Source organism: Dendrobates tinctorius, unplaced genomic scaffold, assembly GCF_039654945.1.
Source record: "Dendrobates tinctorius isolate UK_male_01 unplaced genomic scaffold, ASM3965494v1 ptg000135l, whole genome shotgun sequence".
Taxonomy (NCBI): domain Eukaryota; kingdom Metazoa; phylum Chordata; class Amphibia; order Anura; family Dendrobatidae; genus Dendrobates; species Dendrobates tinctorius.
The window spans coordinates 9,131,411-9,151,917 of NW_027361803.1; the positions used below are offsets into that span (position 1 = coordinate 9,131,411).

The window sequence follows — 20,507 nt, forward strand, 5'->3', positions numbered from 1 at the left end:
CCTTGGAAGCAGCAGAAAAGTCACAACATAAAGGCAGCGGGAATCGTAGTGAGAAAGCGGTCACACAGATCAGTCCTCACCGTACAGCAGCCAAGAAGTAATGCAGCCGGACGTCAGCAGAGTCCGCTGTATCGGGGACACAGAACCGCAATGTTTCCAGGTACACGGAGGTCTCATCAGCCGGACCCCACATTACAGAACCGCAATGTCTCCGGGTACAGAGAGGTCTCATCAGCCGGACCCCACATTACAGAACCGCAATGTCTCCGGGTATACAGAGGTCTCATCAGCCAGACCCCCACATTACAGAACCGCAATGTCTCCGGGTATACAGAGGTCTCATCAGCCGGACCCCATATTAAAGAACCACAATGTCTCCGGTTACAGAGGTCTCATCAGCCGGACCCCCACATTACAGAACCGCAATGTCTCCAGGTACACTGAAGTCTCATCAGCCGGACCCCACATTGCGGTTCTGTAATGTATCCTGTTCCACAGAGGTCTCATCAGCCCGACCCCCACATTACCGAACCGAAATGTCTCCGTTTACACAGAGGTCTCATCAGCCGGACCCCCACATTACAGAACTGCAGTGTCTCTGGGTACACAGAGGTCTCATCAGCCGGACCCCACATTATAGAACCGCAATGTCTCCGGGTACACAGATGTCTCATCAGCCGGATCCCCACATTACAGAACCGCAATGTCTCTGGTTATACAGAGGTCTCATCAGCCGGACCCCCACATTGTTGTGTTCTTGTGGAATATCTGGATTATAGCTTTGCTGTCGTCTGATTCATTATTATTATTATTGAGTGATGACAGAACAGAGGGTCTCTGAAGCAGGGGTGAACCTAGCCTCTCTGCTGCCTGAGGCGAACAGCAAAATGACGCCCCCCCCCCCCCCCCTCGCACACAAAGTACATTTTCATATCTATCCTGTAAAACTGAGTTCAATAGTGAGTCCTCAGTGGTTGATACCTTTTAATGGCTAACTGAAAAGATGGTAACACATTCCAAGCTTTCGAGACTACTCAGGTCTCTTCTTCAGGCATTGACTAATACAAAATCTGAAGAGTCACATATTTATGCACAATACAACACAGAAAAAATGCAATAGATAAGACAAGTGACGTGAAGCAGAACTATCAATATGGGAGAGGGAGAAACAAATATTGGACCAGTTCATAGATAAGGAGTCCGGATGTTTTATAGTCCTCTGATTGGGGTCTCCTAGTGTGTTGTGATGCCTCCACAAGGTCTTGAAAGCAAATTCCTTAATTGATGTAAAAAGACATAAATCCATGCGACACATTCATTCCAGCACTGAGAGTGTCAAAGGTCGTCATAAATTTATACTCCCAAACATGTCTCTCTCTCTGAGACTTGAAGTTACCTTTCAATACCAGTAATTTCATATCCATGTTGCTGTGATCAGGGATACAAAAATGTTTTGCCACAGGTAGATCCATTCTTTTTTCTCTTATTGTGTGACGATGAGCATTCATCCTTGTTCTAGCTTTTGCCCTGTCTCCCCCACATACAGACCCCCAGTTGGTCATTTAGTACAAATAATTAAGTACACCCCATTAGATGTAATGCAGCTGAAAGTACCTGGGATCTTGTAGTCCTGATGTGAGTTGGGGGATCTTTATCTTGTCCGTGGTCATTATAAATGGACAGGTTTTACATTTTTTCTGGTTGCAAGGAAAGGTTCCTGCAGCTGTTGGAGAGGACAGGGAGCTTCTGACAATGATGCTTCTTAAATTTGGGGGCTGCCTAAAACGCAGCAGTGGGGGGTCTGGAAAAATGGACTGTAATCGGGCATCTTTTTGTAGTAAAGGTTGTAATTTCCGTGCAGCTCCCCTTAGCACTTCCAGATTTGGGTTGTAGGTGACCACTAGAGGCACCCGGTTATTTTCTTCTTTAGCTTTGTAATGTAGCAGGTGATTCCTTGACATTCTGGTGGCTCTTGTAATTTGGTTTTCAATTGTTCTTGGATGGTAGCCCTGATTCAAAAAGGTCTTTTTGAGGCGACCAAGGTGTTTGTCTCTATCCATGGGGTTGGAACATATACGATTGTATCTGATGGCTTGGCTATAGATAATAGAGTTCTTTATGTGTTTTGGATGGAAACTGTCCCATTTAAGGTATGTTGGACGGTCGATTGGCTTTTGATACAGGGATGTCTCTATTTCATTGTTTTTTAGCTTAATGATGGTGTCCAAAAAGTTAATCTCAGTGCTGGAGTAGTTGAGTGTTAAATTGATGGTGGGATGAAATTGATTAAAGTGTTCGTGGAACGTCTTTAGCTGTTGCTCAGACTCTGTCCAGATGATTAAAATATCATCAATGAAGCGGTAGTAGGCCAGGGGCCTGATGGGGCATTTGGACAAAAAGTCGCTTTCAAGCTTGGCCATGAAAAGATTTGCATACTGTGGAGCCATTTTACTTCCCATAGCTGTGCCAGTCTCTTGTAGATAGATCTTGTTGTCAAATTCAAAGTAATTGTGGGTGAGGATGAATTTTACAAGTTTCACCACAGCATTAGCATCAGTCCCTGCGTTTTCCATGAAGAATTTGCAGGCTTTTAATCCATCTTGGTGTGGGATATTAGAGTACAAAGATTCCACATCCATGGTGGCCAGGATGGTTCCTTCTGGTAGAGGAACTATTGCTGCTAGTTTATTCAATAGGTCAGTTGTGTCCTGAATGTAGCTAGTTATATCCTTCACCAGTGGTTTAAGAATACCCTCTACCCATCCAGATACCTGCTCAGTAGTTCAATAGTGGACATTTTGATTTAGATAAATAGAAAAAAAGGTGTCCAAAGACAAGGATGTCAGCGGCATCACACGCACATAGAAGAACAACACAGAAGTATCCAGAAGAAGGGCCATTAATGGCAATGGTAGGCCTGGCACAGGGCCGGACTCGGACAAAAATGCAGCCCTGCCACACAAATCCCATAAACTATAACACTCCTCACCCCGATCAGTGAATTTTTGCTATACTTTGTCATCCCCATATCACTCTCTTTAAGGAGTTATTTGAAGAGCCACATGTGAATGGCACCACAGTGCGTATGATTGACCACAGCTCCATTTTCATGGTGCTCTTCAAAGCTACGTTTCCTAGGATCATGGGGGTCCCAGCGGTCAGATCCACAACAAACAGAAAGTTATCCCTTATCCCCACATAATGCTCCATACAGTATTATGGGCCCCATATATTACTGCATACAGTATAATGGGCACCATATACTACTTCATACTGCATAATGGGTACAATATATTACTTCATACAGTGTAATGGGCCCCATATAATGGGCCCCATATAATGCTCCATACAGTATAATGGGCCCCATATAATTCTTCTCCCCAAACCCCGCTGATCTGGTCTCCACAATGTATTCTGATGCGCCCCATATAATTCTTCTCCCCAAACCCCGCTGATCTGGTCTCCACAATGTATTCTGATGCTCTGCACTGCTTGGCACAGGGACATCATTACCTTTATGTATATAATTGTCCACTTGGACTGATAGTAATAGTGATTTGTTTGTACCCTGTTGTCTGGGGCTGGCCCTCTTTAAGGGGTGCTCAGGGCATATGATTATGCACCAATAAAAAGTATAAGAGGCTCAAGGTGACCAGTGCCACCTAGTTTCCTACCCTCCTTATTCTACGGGTACTGTGGGCACGCTGACTGGTACTGAGGAAAAGAAAGAAGAGAGAAAAGAGAGAGAGAAAAGGAGAGAGAGAGAGAAGGAGAGAGAGAAAGAGAGAAAAAAGGAGAGAGAGAGAAAAAAGGAGAGAGAGAAAGGACACTATAGCAGCCTGGCTCCCACTGTAGTGCCCACCTGAGCCTCCCGATGCAGGACATATCATGATCCGCTCACATGGCCGGCATCCCCGAGTTCAAGGCGATCCTGCTATCCGCGCTGTTGGAGGAGGACACGGTGATGGATCTGAAGCATTCCCTGAAGTGCCTCCATGGTTCAGACACAATCTCCTCCCGAAATTACCTCATTTCCGGTCAGCTTCTAGCACGTCACTTCCGGTGGAACGTCACGTGCGAATTTTAAAGTGCTCCTCGGGGCTCCGCCGTGTACTCATGTGTCCGTGGGAAAAGTATGCTCCCAGCCGGGACAGTATCTCTCTCAAAATCGGGACTGTCCAGCTGGGAGGTATGAATGCTCCCCACCATACACCTTGTACACGTATGGCTCCGCATACATCATACACACACAGTTCTGCTTTTTATGCCTCGTACACACGGCTCCGTTCTGTACACCTCGCACACACACGGCTCCACTCAGTACACATGGCTCCACTCCGTAAACCTCGTACACATGCTGCTCTGCTCCGTACACCTTATATAATCTAATTCACCGCACACTCAGAGGGGTTATATGCAAACAAGTGCTCATTTTATTATATACAGAACATGTGGGAGCCAAACAAGAATATATAGCACAAAGTAGAAGCGATATAATTAGTGTGCGGTGAATTAGATTATTATTGGTAATAGGACCTACTGGTCCATTACACCTGCACCTCGCTACTAGACTTGAGTGCACGCTAACCTCCTGGTTCCGTACACCTTATAGGCACGTGGCCACGCTCTGTAAACCTTGTATACAAATGGCTCCACTCCGTAAACCTTGTACACATGCGGTTCTGCTCCATACACCTCACACACATGCGGCGCCGCTCCATACACACACGTGCGACTCTGCTCCGTACACCTCGTACACGTGCGGCTCCGCTCCGTACAACTCACACACTCACGGCTCTGCTCCGTACACCTCGTGCACACACGGCTCTGCTCCGTACACCTCGCACACACGGCTCTGCTGCATCCACACTGTAAACCCTCCCTGACCCCACACATAAACTTCACCTCATCCAGGACGATGAGAACCAGCACAGACAGCAGAGTCCTGCATAAACCAAGGGCTGATACTGGGTACTGGGGGGAACATTATACTGTGTATGGGGGGGATGGCGGTACTGTGGGAATATTATACTGTGTGGGGGGGTGACGGTAGTGGGGAACGTTATACTGCGTGTGGGGGATGGTGGTACTGTGGGAATATTATACTGTGTGGGGGGGGTGACGGTAGTGGGGAACGTTATACTGCGGTTTGGGGGATGGTGATACTCTGGGAACATTATACTGTGTGTGGGGACAGGAAAGGGACATTGTAATATGTGTTTCGTTACTTCCTGTTTTCCATACTTGGGTCATATGCATCTATCAGAGGAAAAGGAACAAAATGCTATGATTCTTAGAAAGTGACAACAAAAAAGCACCAAGATAGTCTCAGCTCTGAAAAGGTTACGGTCCCCTGTGCCCAGTAATGGGGAATCTCCAGCACCTACCTCCATTATTCTCTATGTGGATTGTGGCTCTGCGGGTGGAGGTCAGTGCTGGAGGCTCCATTATTCTCTATGTGGAGTGCGGCTCTGCGGGTGGAGGTAGGTGCCGGAGGCTTCATTATTCTCTATGAGGAGCGGGGATCAGCAGGTGGAGGTCAGTGTTGAAGGCCCCATTCTCTAGCACCGACCTCCACCCGCAGAGCCGCACTCCACATAGAGAATAATGGAGCCTCCGGCACTGACCTCCACCCGCAGAGCCGCACTCCACATAGAGAATAATGGAGCCTCTGGCACCGACCTCCACCCGCAGAGTCGCACTCCACATAGAGAATAATGGAGCCTCCAGCACCTACCTCCACCCGCAGAGCCGCACTCCACATAGAGAATAATGGGGCCTCCAGCACCGACCTCCACCTTCAGAGCTACATTCCACATAGAGAATAATGGAGCCTCCAGCACCTACCTCCACCCGCACTCCACATAGAGAACATTGGAGCCTCCGGCACCTACCTCCACCTACAGAGCCACACTCCACATATATGGCTGCTCTGTGCGCACAGGACCTGTGATGAGGTCACAGGAGGGGAGGAGTCAGGGGTCACATGATCAGGGTGCCCTGACTACTTCCCTCCTGTGACCATCAATTACAGCCTCTTGCAGGCCCGCAGCACCAGCGTGCAGACTCAGAGGCTAAATTGTAGGTGCTGCAGGTAGAGGAGCGCATAATGCCGACCCCTGCTGCCTGCCGCTTGAACAGGTGGCTCAACTTGACTCATTATAGCTGCGGCCCTGGCTAAACCGCAGGCTAATCCGCAGGTAAACCGCAGGTCTTTTGAACTGCGGATTTAACAAAATCTGCAAGGAGAAATCCACAGCACCTAAAACTTTGTGGGCACATAGCCTTAAAGGGAACCTGTCAGCTAGTTTAGCTATCCTACCCGCCACTGCACCTTGCTAGCACATCCTTGACATCCCTGTCTCATCTAATTGTGAATTACAAATGTGGAAGAAAAGCGTTTTACACACTTGCTTTTGTTCCACTCCCCCATTCTGTGGGCGCTCCTAGATGGGTGGCCGGTCTTCCAGGGTCCGTTTCCTCCCCCTCGCTGCTGGTATCACGCCCTAGTGGATGAGATAATTGTTTCAGGAGCACGGTACAAATTTCAAATTCATGGCTCCTCCTTGCGGGGATGACGCACTGCCAGACGATTGTCATTTCCAGTCTGCTGCATTGTGGGTGATTATCGGGTGTACGGGTCGGCTTCGGAATGCGCACTGCACATGCTCCGGACCCGGCCAGCATAACCAATACACCCCGACAATGCACCGGACTGGAACTGACAACCGTCCGGCAGTGCGTCATACCCACAAGGAGGAGCCATGAAATTGAAATTTGGACCACGTTCCTGAAACAATTATCACACCCACTTGGGCATGATATCAGCAGCGAGGGGGAGGAAATGGACCCGGGTAGACCACCCACTCATCGGCCACCCATCTAGGAATGCCCACAGAACGGAAAACAAAAGTAAGTGTGTAAATCGCTTTTTTCAACATTTATAATTCACAATTAGGTCAGACAGGGATGTGCTAGGAAGATAGCTAAACTTGGTGACAGGTTCCCATTAAAGAAAACATTCATGCTGTCCGGGGGCCACACTCACCTGTTGCCAGTAGCTACACTCACATTCACTGTCACCATGTTACACACCCAGGGCCGCCCGCAATCATTTGCTGCTACTGGTCACTCACACTCACTGCCACCCTGTCTCCCCCTCACCTGCTGGCTACAGGCCTGCAGCTTACAATCGCTGATGTATGTGGGTATTATATCTCGATCTCCATTCTCCAAGTTCTCCAGTCTACACACTGGGAGTTTGGGACAGGACATGGGATGAACACATACATAGAGGTAGAGTGACTGTGACTCACTGACTGGATCACCAATCATCTCATCACACTCCCTGGCTGCAGGGGGTGGACACAGAGGAGGCGGAGAGCCAACCAATTGTTCAAATGAAAGTGAAACAAAAGTCTTACAGAGAGACAGACAGCCTCCAAGTCCTCCCTCCCAGGTCTTGATCACAGCCAGCCAGGCAGCTCTCTGGTTCTTATCTTCACAAAGTGTCAGTATCACACAGTGACACAAACACAAGTGACTCACCAATCACCACAAACAGCATTGCAGCCAGAAGCAGGCGTCAGCTTATCTGATTGCAGGGGACAACGCTGCTCTGCCGCCCCCTCTCTTCAGAGACTCTGTGCCGCCTGAGCTGACTTCTCACCTTGGCTCATGGATGATGCAGCTCTGCTCTGAAGGTCGGATGCAGGGTCCGAAAACTCCTCACCAAAATCTGCTGACCGAGCCGTTCTCGTATTGTCTTGTAGGATGTGTTCACACTGATGTTTCTGGAGCGGAAAACACTGGAAACACCACTGGAAAAAATGTTCAAAATAAAGAACATAATTATGTAACAACAACTCACTGTTCACATTGTGCAATAATCTGCTCAGTCTTTTCAGCTTCCTTTAAATGCTCAGAATTTCACAAGACGGCAAAGAAGATTGTAGATTCTCCAGGAAAGCTCAATACTTAACTGTAGACGTTAATGGGAAGGATAAGGTGATATTTTTGCACATTTTTATTGAGCATTTTTACCACAAATTATACAAGTTTTCTTTTCTTTATGGAGATCAAAAAACACTCAGGAAACAAGCAAAAACAGAAGTAAAAGACGCTTTAGGTGTCACGATTTGACTGGCGAGTGGCCTGGGACCAGGGAGCACCTTTCAGGGCCCTAAAACTAGGGGGTGCCCTGTTCCCCGGGATACTTCAGACGGTGAAGATGCTGGGGCTTCCACCTTGCTTTATCTTCTAGATCGGCCCTACATCTGTCTCCTTCCCCCACACAGGGAAGAAAGGCGCTATTGTGTACTGCAGTACACCACCCCGACAGACAGGGGAACAAAGACAAGGGTAAACTAAAAACTCCACACACACAAAATATACACTCACATATAACAGAGGAATTCACCAGGGTGTGTAGGGAGGGGGAAGAAAGTAAAACAGGGTAGGATGAGGAATTTCCAAGCGTACAAACCAGACAATAGTCGCTAATAAATTCCTCCAGCTCTCCTTCACACCAGCTTCTCCAAGATCATGTAGCTATTGCTAACTCTGACAATGCCTTGGTAATCGAGCCCAGATTTTATAGGGAAGAGGAGTGGCTAACAGACCACAGCTGAATGTAGAAGTTTTTCAATATGGCCGATTAACCCCTGTTCTGCTGGAAGAAATAAACCAGTTTACACTGGAGAAGTGCTTCTTCTCAGCGTAGTAGGAGCAACCAGACGTTGCGGTCTTCTGGCTCCGCTCCATTGCGGTAACCCCGTGACATTAGGTTCACAAAACTCCATGGACAAAAATCATTTTCTCAGGCGTCTTCTACTTAAAAACGGTCAGTTTTTAAACGGTGTAAAAAGACATAGTGCGAACACAACCGTAACCTGGTCAGACTGGGGTGGGAGGAAAATCAGACAAGGGGCCAAGAATTCTCTTTATCACAGTTTATGGCCATAGAGTGAAAGCGAAAAACCAGAGGGGGCTGAGAACAGAAGTGGCCGATGTGAAGGGGTTAACCTAGACCTCTTCTGCACAGGAGAAATAACACTGGGAAAAGCGCACAGGCTGAATGCAGAAAGGAAAGGGTTAACCCTCTTACAGGGAAAGTGAAAAGCTGAGTACATTGTATTACTCGGGAGGAGGCACAGGAAGGAGAAGAGGAGGTTGGGGAATGGAGGAGGCACAGGAAGGAGAAGAGGACGGGGAATAGAGGGGGCACAGGAAGGAGAAGAGGAGGTTGGGGAATAGAGGGGGCACAGGAAGGAGAAGAGGTCGGGGAATGGAGGGGGCACAGGAAGGAGAAGAGGTCGGGGAATGGAGAGGGCACAGGAAGGAGAAGAGGTCGGGGAATGGAGGGGGCACAGGAAGGAGAAGAGGAGGTCGGGGTATGGAGGGGGGCACAGGAAGGAGAAGAGGTCGGGGAATGGAGGGGGCACATGAAGGAGAAGAGGAGGTCGGGGAATGGAGGGGGCACAGGAAGGAGAAGAGGATGGGGAATGGAGGGGGCTCAGGAAGGAGAAGAGGTCGGGGAATGGAGGGGGCTCAGGAAGGAGAAGAGGAGGTCGGTGAATGGAGGGGGCACAGGAAGGAGAGGAGGAGGTCGGGGAATGGAGGGGGCACAGGAAGGAGAAGAGGAGGTCGGGGAATGGAGGGGGCACAGGAAGGAGAAGAGGTCGGGGAATGGAGGGGGCACAGGAAGGAGAAGAGGAGGATGGGGAATGGAGGGGGCTCAGGAAGGAGAAGAGGTCGGGGAATGGAGGGGGCTCAGGAAGGAGAAGAGGAGGTCGGTGAATGGAGGGGGCACAGGAAGGAGAGGAGGTCGGGGAATGGAGGGGGCACAGGAAGGAGAAGAGGAGGTCGGGGAATGGAGGGGGCACAGGAAGGAGAAGAGGTCGGGGAATGGAGGAGGCACAGGGAAGGGAAGAAGAGGTCGGGGAATGGAGGAGGCACAGGAAGGAGAAGAGGTCGGGGAATGGAGGAGGCACAGGAAGAAGAGGAGGTCAGGGAATGGAGGGGCACAGGAAGAAGTGGAGGTTGGGGAATGGAGGAGGCACAGGAAGGAGAAGAGGTGGGGGAATGGAGGAGGCACAGGAAGAGGTCGGGGAATGGAGGAGGCACAGGAAAGGGAAGAAGAGGTCAGGGAATGGAGGAGGTACAGGAAGGAGAAGAAAAGGTTGGGGAATGGAGGAGGCACAGGAAGAAGAAGAGGTCGGGGAATGGAGGGGCACAGGAAGGAGAAGAGGTCGGGGAATGGAGGAGGTACAGGAAGGAGAAGAGGAGGTTGGGGAATGGATTGGGTTGGCACAGGAAGGAGAAGAGGAGGTCGGGGAATGGAGGAGGCACAGGAAAGAGAAGAGGAGGTCGGGGAATAGAGGAGGCACAGGAAGGAGAAGAGGAGGTCGGGGAATGGAGGGGGCACAGGAAGGATAAGAGGAGGTCGGGGAATGGAGGGGGCACAGGAAGGAGAAGAGGAGGTCGGGGAATGGAGGAGGCACAGGAAGGAAAAGAGCAGATCGGGGAATGGAGGCGGCCACATGGGCAGGAGCTGCACACAGAGGACATAAGTGGGGTTTCCTGCTGAGCCGAGTGTCCCCAGGGTTACTGAGTTCAGAGCTGACAGACGGGAGATGTCGCAGGGAGACGCAGCAGTTACTGATCCGGCTGCTCGGGGGTTAACCAGTGTGCGGGGAGGAGCGTGCATAGCAGGTGACTGACAGCCGTACAGATCCGTCTCCTCCAGGACCTGCGCTGTCTGCTGCCTGGTCACGTGCAGCATCTCCGAACACGTCAACGCGCCACAGGCGTCCCCCACTGATGACAGACAGCTCTACTGTCCAATCACATAGCTCAGCAGCCCTGCTCCTACCAATGGTAAGACAGCGCTGCGTGTGGGCGGGGCAAAATGCTATTACGAGAAGATGAGACCCACTTGCGCCCTAAGATTACTCCAGTAATCCGCCCTATATACATCCGCCGCCCTCTCCGCTTCTGCCGCCGGGGGCGCTGTATCCTCGGGGCCGTAGAAGCCTGGTGAGGATTAAGAATAAAATCCAGCAATGTCCGCGGTAAATGGCGCACAGGTCACTGAGGGGTTACACGGTCTCATGTAGTGACGTCAGACTGTGATCGGTGCACGATGTCTCCGCTGCTCTACAATATCTGTGGCCGATCACACACATCAGATATTGGGGATTATGGAAACACCGGGCACATTCATCACTGGATCGTCAGGATCTTCAGGCTGATCTCTGTGCTGTGTAACATGTTCCTGTCTTGTCTGCAGGTTTCCATTCCTACCAGTGGATGATCGGCTGTGTGCTGAGAGATGACGGCGGGGTCACTGGGTACGATCAGTACGGATATGATGGGAGAGAGTTCATGGCCCTGGACACACAGACGTGGACATATGTCCCCACCATGGCCCAGGCTCAGATCACCGCAGATAGATGGAACAGCCCAGAGGAACTATGGGGGGAGAGATGGAAGAATTATATAGAGAATATCTGTATCGAGGATCTGAAGAAATATTTGGAGAACGGGAGAGAAGATCTGGAGAGGAGAGGTGAGCGCTCATCATCACATCTGTCCCTGGCACTGAATCCTCCCATACAGGTAATAATCCCCTGTCACCTCTGTGTGATGTGTGATTTATGGTCAGCCTTGTACTTCTAGTCCCCTCTGTCCCCGGCACTGAATCCCCCGTATAGGTAATAAGCCCCTGTTACCTCTGTGTGATGGGTGATTTATGGTCAGCCTTGTACTTGTAGTCCCCTCTGTCCTCGGCACTGAATCCCCCCATACAGGTAATAAGTCCCTGTTACCTCTGTGTGATGTGTGATTTATGGTCAGCCTTGTACTTCTAGTCCCCTCTGTCCCCGGCACTGAATCCCCCGTATAGGTAATAAGCCCCTGTTACCTCTGTGTGATGGGTGATTTATGGTCAGCCTTGTACTTGTAGTCCCCTCTGTCCCCGGCACTGAATCCTCCCATACAGGTAATAAGCCCCTGTCACCTCTGTGTGATGTGTGAGTTATGGTCAGCCTTGTACTTGTAGTCCCCTCTGTCCTCGGCACTGAATCCCCCATATAGGTAATAAGCCCCTGTCACCTCTGTGTGATGTGTGATTTATGGTCAACCTTGTTCTTGTAGTCCCCTCTGTCCCCGGCACTGAATCCTCCCATACAGGTAATAAGCCCCTGTCACCTCTGTGTGATGTGTGACTTATGGTCAGCCTTGTACTTTTAGTCCCCTCTGTTCTCGGCACTGAACCCCCCATATAGGTAATAAGCCCCTGTCACCTCTGTGTGATGTGTGATTTATGGTCAGCCTTGTACTTGTAGTCCCCTCTGTCCCTGGCACTGAATCCCCCCATATAGATAATAAGCCCCTGTCACCTCTGTGTGATGTGTGATTTATGGTCAGCCTTGTACTTCTAGTCCCCTCTGTCCCCGGCACTGAATCCCCCGTATAGGTAATAAGCCCCTGTTACCTCTGTGTGATGGGTGATTTATGGTCAGCCTTGTACTTGTAGTCCCCTCTGTCCCCGGCACTGAATCCTCCCATACAGGTAATAAGCCCCTGTCACCTCTGTGTGATGTGTGAGTTATGGTCAGCCTTGTACTTGTAGTCCCCTCTGTCCTCGGCACTGAATCCCCCATATAGGTAATAAGCCCCTGTCACCTCTGTGTGATGTGTGATTTATGGTCAACCTTGTTCTTGTAGTCCCCTCTGTCCCCGGCACTGAATCCTCCCATACAGGTAATAAGCCCCTGTCACCTCTGTGTGATGTGTGATTTATGGTCAGCCTTGTACTTGTAGTCCCCTCTGTCCCTGGCACTGAATCCCCCCATATAGATAATAAGCCCCTGTCACCTCTGTGTGATGTGTGATTTATGGTCAGCCTTGTACTTGTAGTCCCCTCTGTCCCCGACACTGAATCCCCCATATAGGTAATAAGCCCCTGTCACCTCTGTGTGATGTGTGATTTATAGTCAGCCTTGTACTTGTAGTCCCCTCTGTCCCCGGCACTGAATCCCCCATATAGGTAGTAAGCCCCTGTCACCTCTGTGTGATGTGTGATTTATGGTCAGCCTTGTACTTGTAGTCCCCTCTGTCCCCAGCACTGAATCCCCCATATAGGTAGTAAGCCCCTGTCACCTCTGTGTGATGTGTGAGTTATGGTCAGCCTTGTACTTGTAGTCCCCTCTGTCCCCGGCACTGAATCCCCCATATAGGTAGTAAGCCCCTGTCACCTCTGTGTGATGTGTGATTTATGGTCAGCCTTGTACTTGTAGTCCCCTCTGTCCCCCACACTGAATCCCCCATATAGGTAATAAGCCCCTGTCACCTCTGTGTGATGTGTGAGTTATGGTCAGCCTTGTACTTGTAGTCCCCTCTGTCTCCGGCACTGAATCCCCCTTATAGGTAATAAGCCCCTGTCACCTCTGTGTGATGTGTGATTTATGGTCAGCCTTGTACTTGTAGTCCCCTCTGTCCCCCACACTGAATCCCCCATATAGGTAATAAGCCCCTGTCACCTCTGTGTGATGTGTGAGTTATGGTCAGCCTTGTACTTGTAGTCCCCTCTGTCTCCGGCACTGAATCCCCCTTATAGGTAATAAGCCCCTGTCACCTCTGTGTGATGTGTGAGTTATGGTCAGCCTTGTACTTGTAGTCCCCTCTGTCTCCGGCACTGAATCCCCCTTATAGGTAATGAGCCCCTGTCACCTCTGTGTGATGTGTGATTTATGGTCAGCCTTGTACTTGTAGTCCCCTCTGTCCCCGACACTGAATCCCCCATATAGGTAATAAGCCCCTGTCACCTCTGTGTGATGTGTGATTTATGGTCAGCCTTGTACTTGTAGTCCCCTCTGTCCCCGACACTGAATCCCCCCATATAGGTAATAAGCCCCTGTCACCTCTGTGTGATGTGTGATTTATGGTCAGCCTTGTACTTGTAGTCCCCTCTGTCCCCGACACTGAATCCCCCCATATAGGTAATAAGCCCCTGTCACCTCTGTGTGATGTGTGATTTATGGTCAGCCTTGTACTTGTAGTCCCCTCTGTCCCCGACACTGAATCCCCCATATAGGTAATAAGCCCCTGTCACCTCTGTGTGATGTGTGATTTATGGTCAGCCTTGTACTTGTAGTCCCCTCTGTCCCCGACACTGAATCCCCCCATATAGGTAATAAGCCCCTGTCACCCCTGTGTGATGTGTGATTTATTGTCAGCCTTGTACTTGTAGTCCCCCCTGTCCCCGTCACTGAATCCTCCCATATTAGTAATAAGCCCCTGTCACCTGTGTGTGATGTGTGATTTATGGTCAGCCTTGTACTTGTAGTCCCCTGTCCCCGGCACTGAATCCCCCCATATAGGTAATCAGCCCCTGTCACCTGTGTGTGATGTGTGATTTATGGTCAGCCTTGTACTTGTAGTCCCCTCTGTCCCCGACACTGAATCCCCCCATATAGGTAATCAGCCCCTGTCACCTGTGTGTGATGTGTGATTTATGGTCAGCCTTGTACTTGTAGTCCCCTCTCCCCGGCACTGAATCCCCCATATAGATAATAAGCCCCTGTCACCTCTGTGTGATGTGTGATTTATGGTCAGCCTTGTACTTGTAGTCCCCTCTGTCCCCAGCACTGAATCCCCCATACTGGTAATAAGCCCCTGTGACCTCTGTGTGATGTGTGATTTATGGTCAGCCTTGTACTTGTAGTCCCCTCTGTCCCCAGCACTGAATCCCCACCATATAGGTAATAAGCCCCTGTCACCTGTGTGTGATGTGTGATTTATGGTCAGCCTTGTACTTGTAGTCCCCCCTGTCCCCGACACTGAACCCCCCATACAGGTAATAAGCCCCTGTCGGCTCCTGCTGTTTATTCTGTGAGTCCGTCTTTTCTTACAGTTCCATATCGTCCTGTTCCTCGGTTCTTCCTTCTAGATGTGTTACTAGTCCGGGGCGTCCTACACAGGCTGACACTGTGCGATCAGTGCGGAGCGGCCACATTGTGCAGGACACAGCCGATGTCCAGTCATTTATACATTTCCTGGAGGCATAACAGAGGAATCACAGAATGCAGAAACCTAAGAAAAGATGCTCCAGAATTGTTATTTAATGGGAAATACAAGTTTTGTGCTAAAATAGACGAGTGAGGAGAGGAGACGGGTTCTCTTTAACCCCCTATAGACATTAGACATACTGGTCCATTCAGTGTCGGCTCTCTGTCTCTGGTGCGGGCTCAGGAGCTGAGCCGCCACATTCCCAGCAGGTGATGGCTGCTCTATTCATCCATCATCTACCTCTAAAGTCTGGGGGTGAAGCCGAGCTCCAACCATGGCTGTTATCTGTCAGATGCCGCTGTCAATCACTGAGAGCAGCATTTACAGCAGACCTTTATTCTAAGCGCCCATCAGCTTCCCCGCAGCACGATCGTGGGGAGCCAATGAGCTGCCATGGCAGTCGGGGGTCTGCTGAACGCCCCTGTCATGATGGAGCTGAAGACCCTCCTGTAGCTGCACAGGAGACCCTGATTTGTACTATATACCCCAATACTGCGGTGCTGCAGGATCTAGTACAAGGGATCGGCGACTGCAGGTTCTGGATCCCTAAAAGGACTATAAAATGCAGGAAAAAATTGTGAAAATAAACTTTATTCCCTTATTTATATTCAGTAAACACCGTAATGAGAACAAATATTCAAAACGCCAATATTCCAACATTCCAGGATAAAGTAAGAAGTGATGAATGTGTCACATCAGCCCCAGGATGGGATTAATAAAAAACACCGACTCCGAGCACAAAGTCCCTCACAGCCCGTCACCGGAACACCGGGAACGTCACAGGTCTCGGGAAATGGCGACAGAAGCCACAGTTTATAGAGTATTTCCAAAGTCTGTAATAAATCTGCCTGTTTCTATCACTGTGATCGCACTGACCTGGAGCATCAGCTGCCGGATCATTCTCACCCTAGAATGAAGGCGAGAAAAACTAACAAAAAGCAATCGGAGAATTTTCTTTTTTTTTTTCTCGCAATTTTGCTGTATTTTTTCTGTTTTCCAGTAAATTACATGGTGAAATGGATGGTGTCATTCAAAAGTGCAACTTGTGCCGCAGAAAACAAGGTCTCATGTGGCTACAGACAGAAAAAAAAGCTATGGCTCCTATAGGAAGGGAAGGCAGAAACAAAACGTAAAATCACCATGCCAGGAAGGGGTTAATATCGGTCAGGTATCATTGCACTGACACGAGATTGGCAGCTACATAAATTTAAAACCACCACAAACTGAAATACCCAAACACAAAAATACATAATATAAAAAGTAATTAAACCTTTATTAGGCTAAAAAACAGATTGAAAAGGGGAAATTCCAACAAAGACGAGAGCGGTAATCCCCCTATTATACTGGGACGGAAATAACTGCACTAATACATAAATTACTCATATCCGGTGATGTGAGCAGCACTCATACAGCATCCATCATCCATCTGTGTGTGATCATCATCAGACTAAGTACAAGCTCTGTGGCTCCATCTAGTGGTTATGTGCAAAAATGCTAAACTGGAGGTAGATACAATAAGATCTGCTGTCCCGAGAATAAATATATAGGAATAACATTAGTGTGCCACATTTACTGATTTATGGAAAATATGCATAATATAAAATTAATAAGTGTAAATTATGGCTCAAGGGCCGGAAGAAATTAGAGAAAGTCAGCAAATGTAGCACAGCAGTTATAGTGAGATATGGGGACACAGAGCAATTAATCAAAAAATCACAGAGTCATATTCCAATGAGAAGGCGATCGGGCAAGAACAAGTGTGTGCTAGTGCTGTGCCCGAACAATCAAAAATGAGAACATCCTGCACAAAACATCTATAGACTGAGATAACACATTCACCACTGTCACTCTTACACGCATTTCGCCGCGTTAGCTTCCTCAGGGGGTGAATAAGTGTTCCAAAGGCGTTTCTATATAGGTTTCGCTGGATAGACGCGTCGCCACTGACACCAAACGGGGCAACACACCGCGAGCGTTCAGCACATGAGATGAAACAGGTAGCTCAGGATGGACATATCGCTGCTGAGCTAAATCACATTCACTATCCACACATTGCTTATCTGGTTAAATGGCCACAATAATCTGCGCAGGTAAGAATTAGACAAACGGGACACAGGTGAATGTGACATATAGACCACCCAAGAGGGAAAAATCAAAGTGCAAGTGCCTCTTACAGTGCCAACGTGTGAAATATTGAAAATAATCTAAATTAAAAAAATAAATAAATGGAAAATAATAATTTAATCAGATAAAATATATCTGGATGTTCTACAAGTGTTATATAGAAATGAAATCCTTCAAAGTATATAAATAAATATATATATGTGTGTGTATATATGCATACAAACAAAGATGATAATGTGCAAATTTTTCTTGACTATAATCTACAATTGATTCAGTGTGATTGTGTAGAGTGTGGACTGGGGAACAGAAATAAAAAAGGATACAAAGAAAAGTCCCCGTATCTCTCCTGTTTCCCCTACGTGCTCTATACGCACACTGTATACGGCGCTCTGGTAGCGGCCGGTCAGATGCGGCTCCAATCCGTAATATCAGTAGCAGTAAAGCTCAGCGCTCGATAGGAAGCTGTGCAAGAATTGTGGATTTATTATCAGTCAAGGTCAGTCCGTGATAAACAGCTTAAATTGACGTTTCGTCCAATCATAGACCTTCATCAGAAATCTCCTGTGTTGCTGGGATGTGTAGTGAATGTATACCACTCAGAATTGTAAAGTGGACTGTGAGCCGTGTGGTTATAAGTGGTCAGTGCTGCCGTGTGGTGACATGGTCACTGTCAGGAATGCATGAGAGTAGAGACCCCCAGACAGGAGACAGATCAGATCTGTGCTGCACACACCCCATTTATACCTTCTTCTTCCCTCTCAGTTCGGCCCCAGGTGAAGGTGTCCGGTCAGGAGAAAGGTGACACCGTGAAGCTTCACTGCCAGGTGTACGGATTTCACCCCCGAGCTGTGGATGTGAAGTGGAAGAACAAGGAGGACGAGGTTCACTCATATGAGACCACACACGTCCTCCCCAATCCTGACGGCACCTATCAGATCAGGGTCAGCGCGGAAGTGACCCCCAAAGATGGCGACATATACTCCTGTTATGTGGATCACAGCAGCCTGGAGCAGCCGCAGTACATCGTGTGGGGTGAGTAGTGTCATAGAATCATAGAAACGTAGAGTTGGAAGGGACCTCCTTGGCCATCTGGTCCAACCCCCTGCTCAAAGCAGGATTCGCTAAATCATCCCAGTCAGATGTCTGTCCAGCCTCTGTTTGAAGACTTCCATTGAAGGAGAACTCACCACTTCTCGTGACAGCTTGTTCCACTCATTGATCACTCTAACTGTTAAAAAGTTTTTTCTAATATCTAATCTGTGTCTCCTCCCATTCAGTTTCATCCCATTACGTCTAGTCTTTCCTTGTGCAGATGAGAATAAAGTTGATCCTTCTACAATGTGACAGCCCTTTAGATATTTGTAGACAGCTATTAAGTCTCCTCTCTGTCTTCTCTTTTGCAAACTAAACATTCCCAAATCCTGCAACCTTTCCTCATAAGACAGGGTTTGCAGACCGGTCACCATTCTGGTCGCTCTTTTCTGAACTTGCTCCAGTTTGTTGATGTCTTTTTTAAAATGTGGTGCCCAAAACTGGACACAATATTCCAGATGAGGTCTGACCAAAGAGGAGTAGAGGGAAATAATGACTTCACGTGATCTAGACTGTATGCTTCTGTTAATACATCCTAGAATTGCATTTGCCTTTTTTGCTGCTGCATCACACTGTTGACTCATATTCAGTCTGTGATCTATTAGTATACCCAAGTCTTTTTCACATGTGCTGTTGCTTAGCCCTATTCCTCCCATTCTGTATATGCTTTTTCCATTTTTATTGCCCAGATGTAGTACTTTGCATTTTTCCCTGTTAAAAACCATTCTGTTAGTTGCTGCCCACTTCTCCAGTTTATTTATATCTTTTTGAATCCTCTCTCTCTCTTCTCTAGTATTAGCTATCCCTCCTAGCTTTGTGTCATCAGCAAATTTAATCAGTTTACCCTCAATTCCTTCATCTAAATCATTGATAAAGATGTTGAACAATACAGGGCCCAGGACAGAGCCCTGTGGTACCCCACTTGAGACATTCTTCCAACTGGATGTGCAGCCATTTACGACCACTCTTTGGGTCCGATCACTAAGCCAGTTATGAATCCACCTAACAGTTGCCTTGTCCATTCCATACTTAGTCATTTTTTCAATAAGGATTGTATGAGATACTTTGTCAAATGCTTTGCTGAAGTCAATATATACTATATCTACAGCATTTCCTTGATCCACCCAATCAGTGATTCCATCATAGAAGTTAATTAATTTAGTCTGACATGACTTATTAGTTACAAACCCATGCTGACTCTGTTTAATCACTTCATTCTTATCCAGGTACTGACATACATGTTGTTTAATAATTTGTTCAAAGATCTTTCCTGGTATAGAAGTCAGACTCACCGGCCTATAGTTACCTGTCCATACTCCAGTGTCCATACTGGGCAGATGATGGGGGTAACACTGGAATATGTCATGATTGGTGTTCACTATTTAATTAATATAAAACGACTGAACTGTTCTGTGCGTGACTAATAGTAACTGCAGAATAATCTGTGCTGTGTGTACAGGAGGAATAACACGATATCTGGCCATTATATCACTTGTATCTGAGGAATAACACGATATCTGGTCATTATATCACTTGTATCTGAGCAATAACACGATATTTGGCCATTATATCACATGTATCTGAGGAATAACACGATATCTGGCCATTATATCACATGTATCTGAGGAATAACACGATATCTGGCCATTATATCACTTGTATCTGAGCAATAACACGATATCTGGACATTATATCACTTGTATATGAGGAATAACACGATATCTGGCCATTATATCACATGTATCTGAGGAATAACACGATATCTGGCCATTATATCACTTGTATGTGAAGAATAACACGATATCTGGCCATTATATCACTTGTACCTGAGGAATAACACGATATCTGGCCATTATATCACTTGTATATGAGGAATAACACGATATCTGGCCATTATATCACTTGTACCTGAGGAATAACACGATATCTGGCCATTATATCACTTGTATCTGAGGAATAACACGATATCTGGCCATTATATCACTTGTATGTGAAGAATAACACGATATCTGGCCATTATATCTCTTGTATCTGAGGAATAAAACAATATGTGTTGTAAGGAAACCAACCGCGAAAGGGAACCAGGCGATACGGATATTCCCCCACCGTCACCAATCTGTGATGGAGCTTACACAGCCGCAGCTCTCTGGTCAGTCAGGGAACTGCACCTAGGATAAGTAGTCGCTGGAGAGGCCGCCCTGTCATGTACTGGTCATCGG

The 20,507-nt window shown here is 47.9% G+C and overlaps 2 protein-coding genes across 3 annotated transcripts in view; both read left to right on the plus strand.

Annotated features, from left to right (window-relative positions):
- The window catches only part of LOC141048421 (class I histocompatibility antigen, F10 alpha chain-like), a 490,026-nt gene that overhangs the window by 88,730 nt on the left and 380,789 nt on the right, over positions 1–20,507 (plus strand). The gene's annotated exons all lie outside the window — the stretch shown is intronic.
- The window catches only part of LOC141048428 (class I histocompatibility antigen, F10 alpha chain-like), a 110,786-nt gene that overhangs the window by 50,423 nt on the left and 39,856 nt on the right, over positions 1–20,507 (plus strand). For both annotated transcript variants that reach the window (XM_073543988.1, XM_073543989.1), the window contains exons 3-4: positions 11,291–11,569; positions 17,959–18,228. In XM_073543988.1, coding sequence (XP_073400089.1) covers positions 11,291–11,569; positions 17,959–18,228 — 549 coding nt within the window. The remainder of the gene's footprint in view (positions 1–11,290; positions 11,570–17,958; positions 18,229–20,507) is intronic.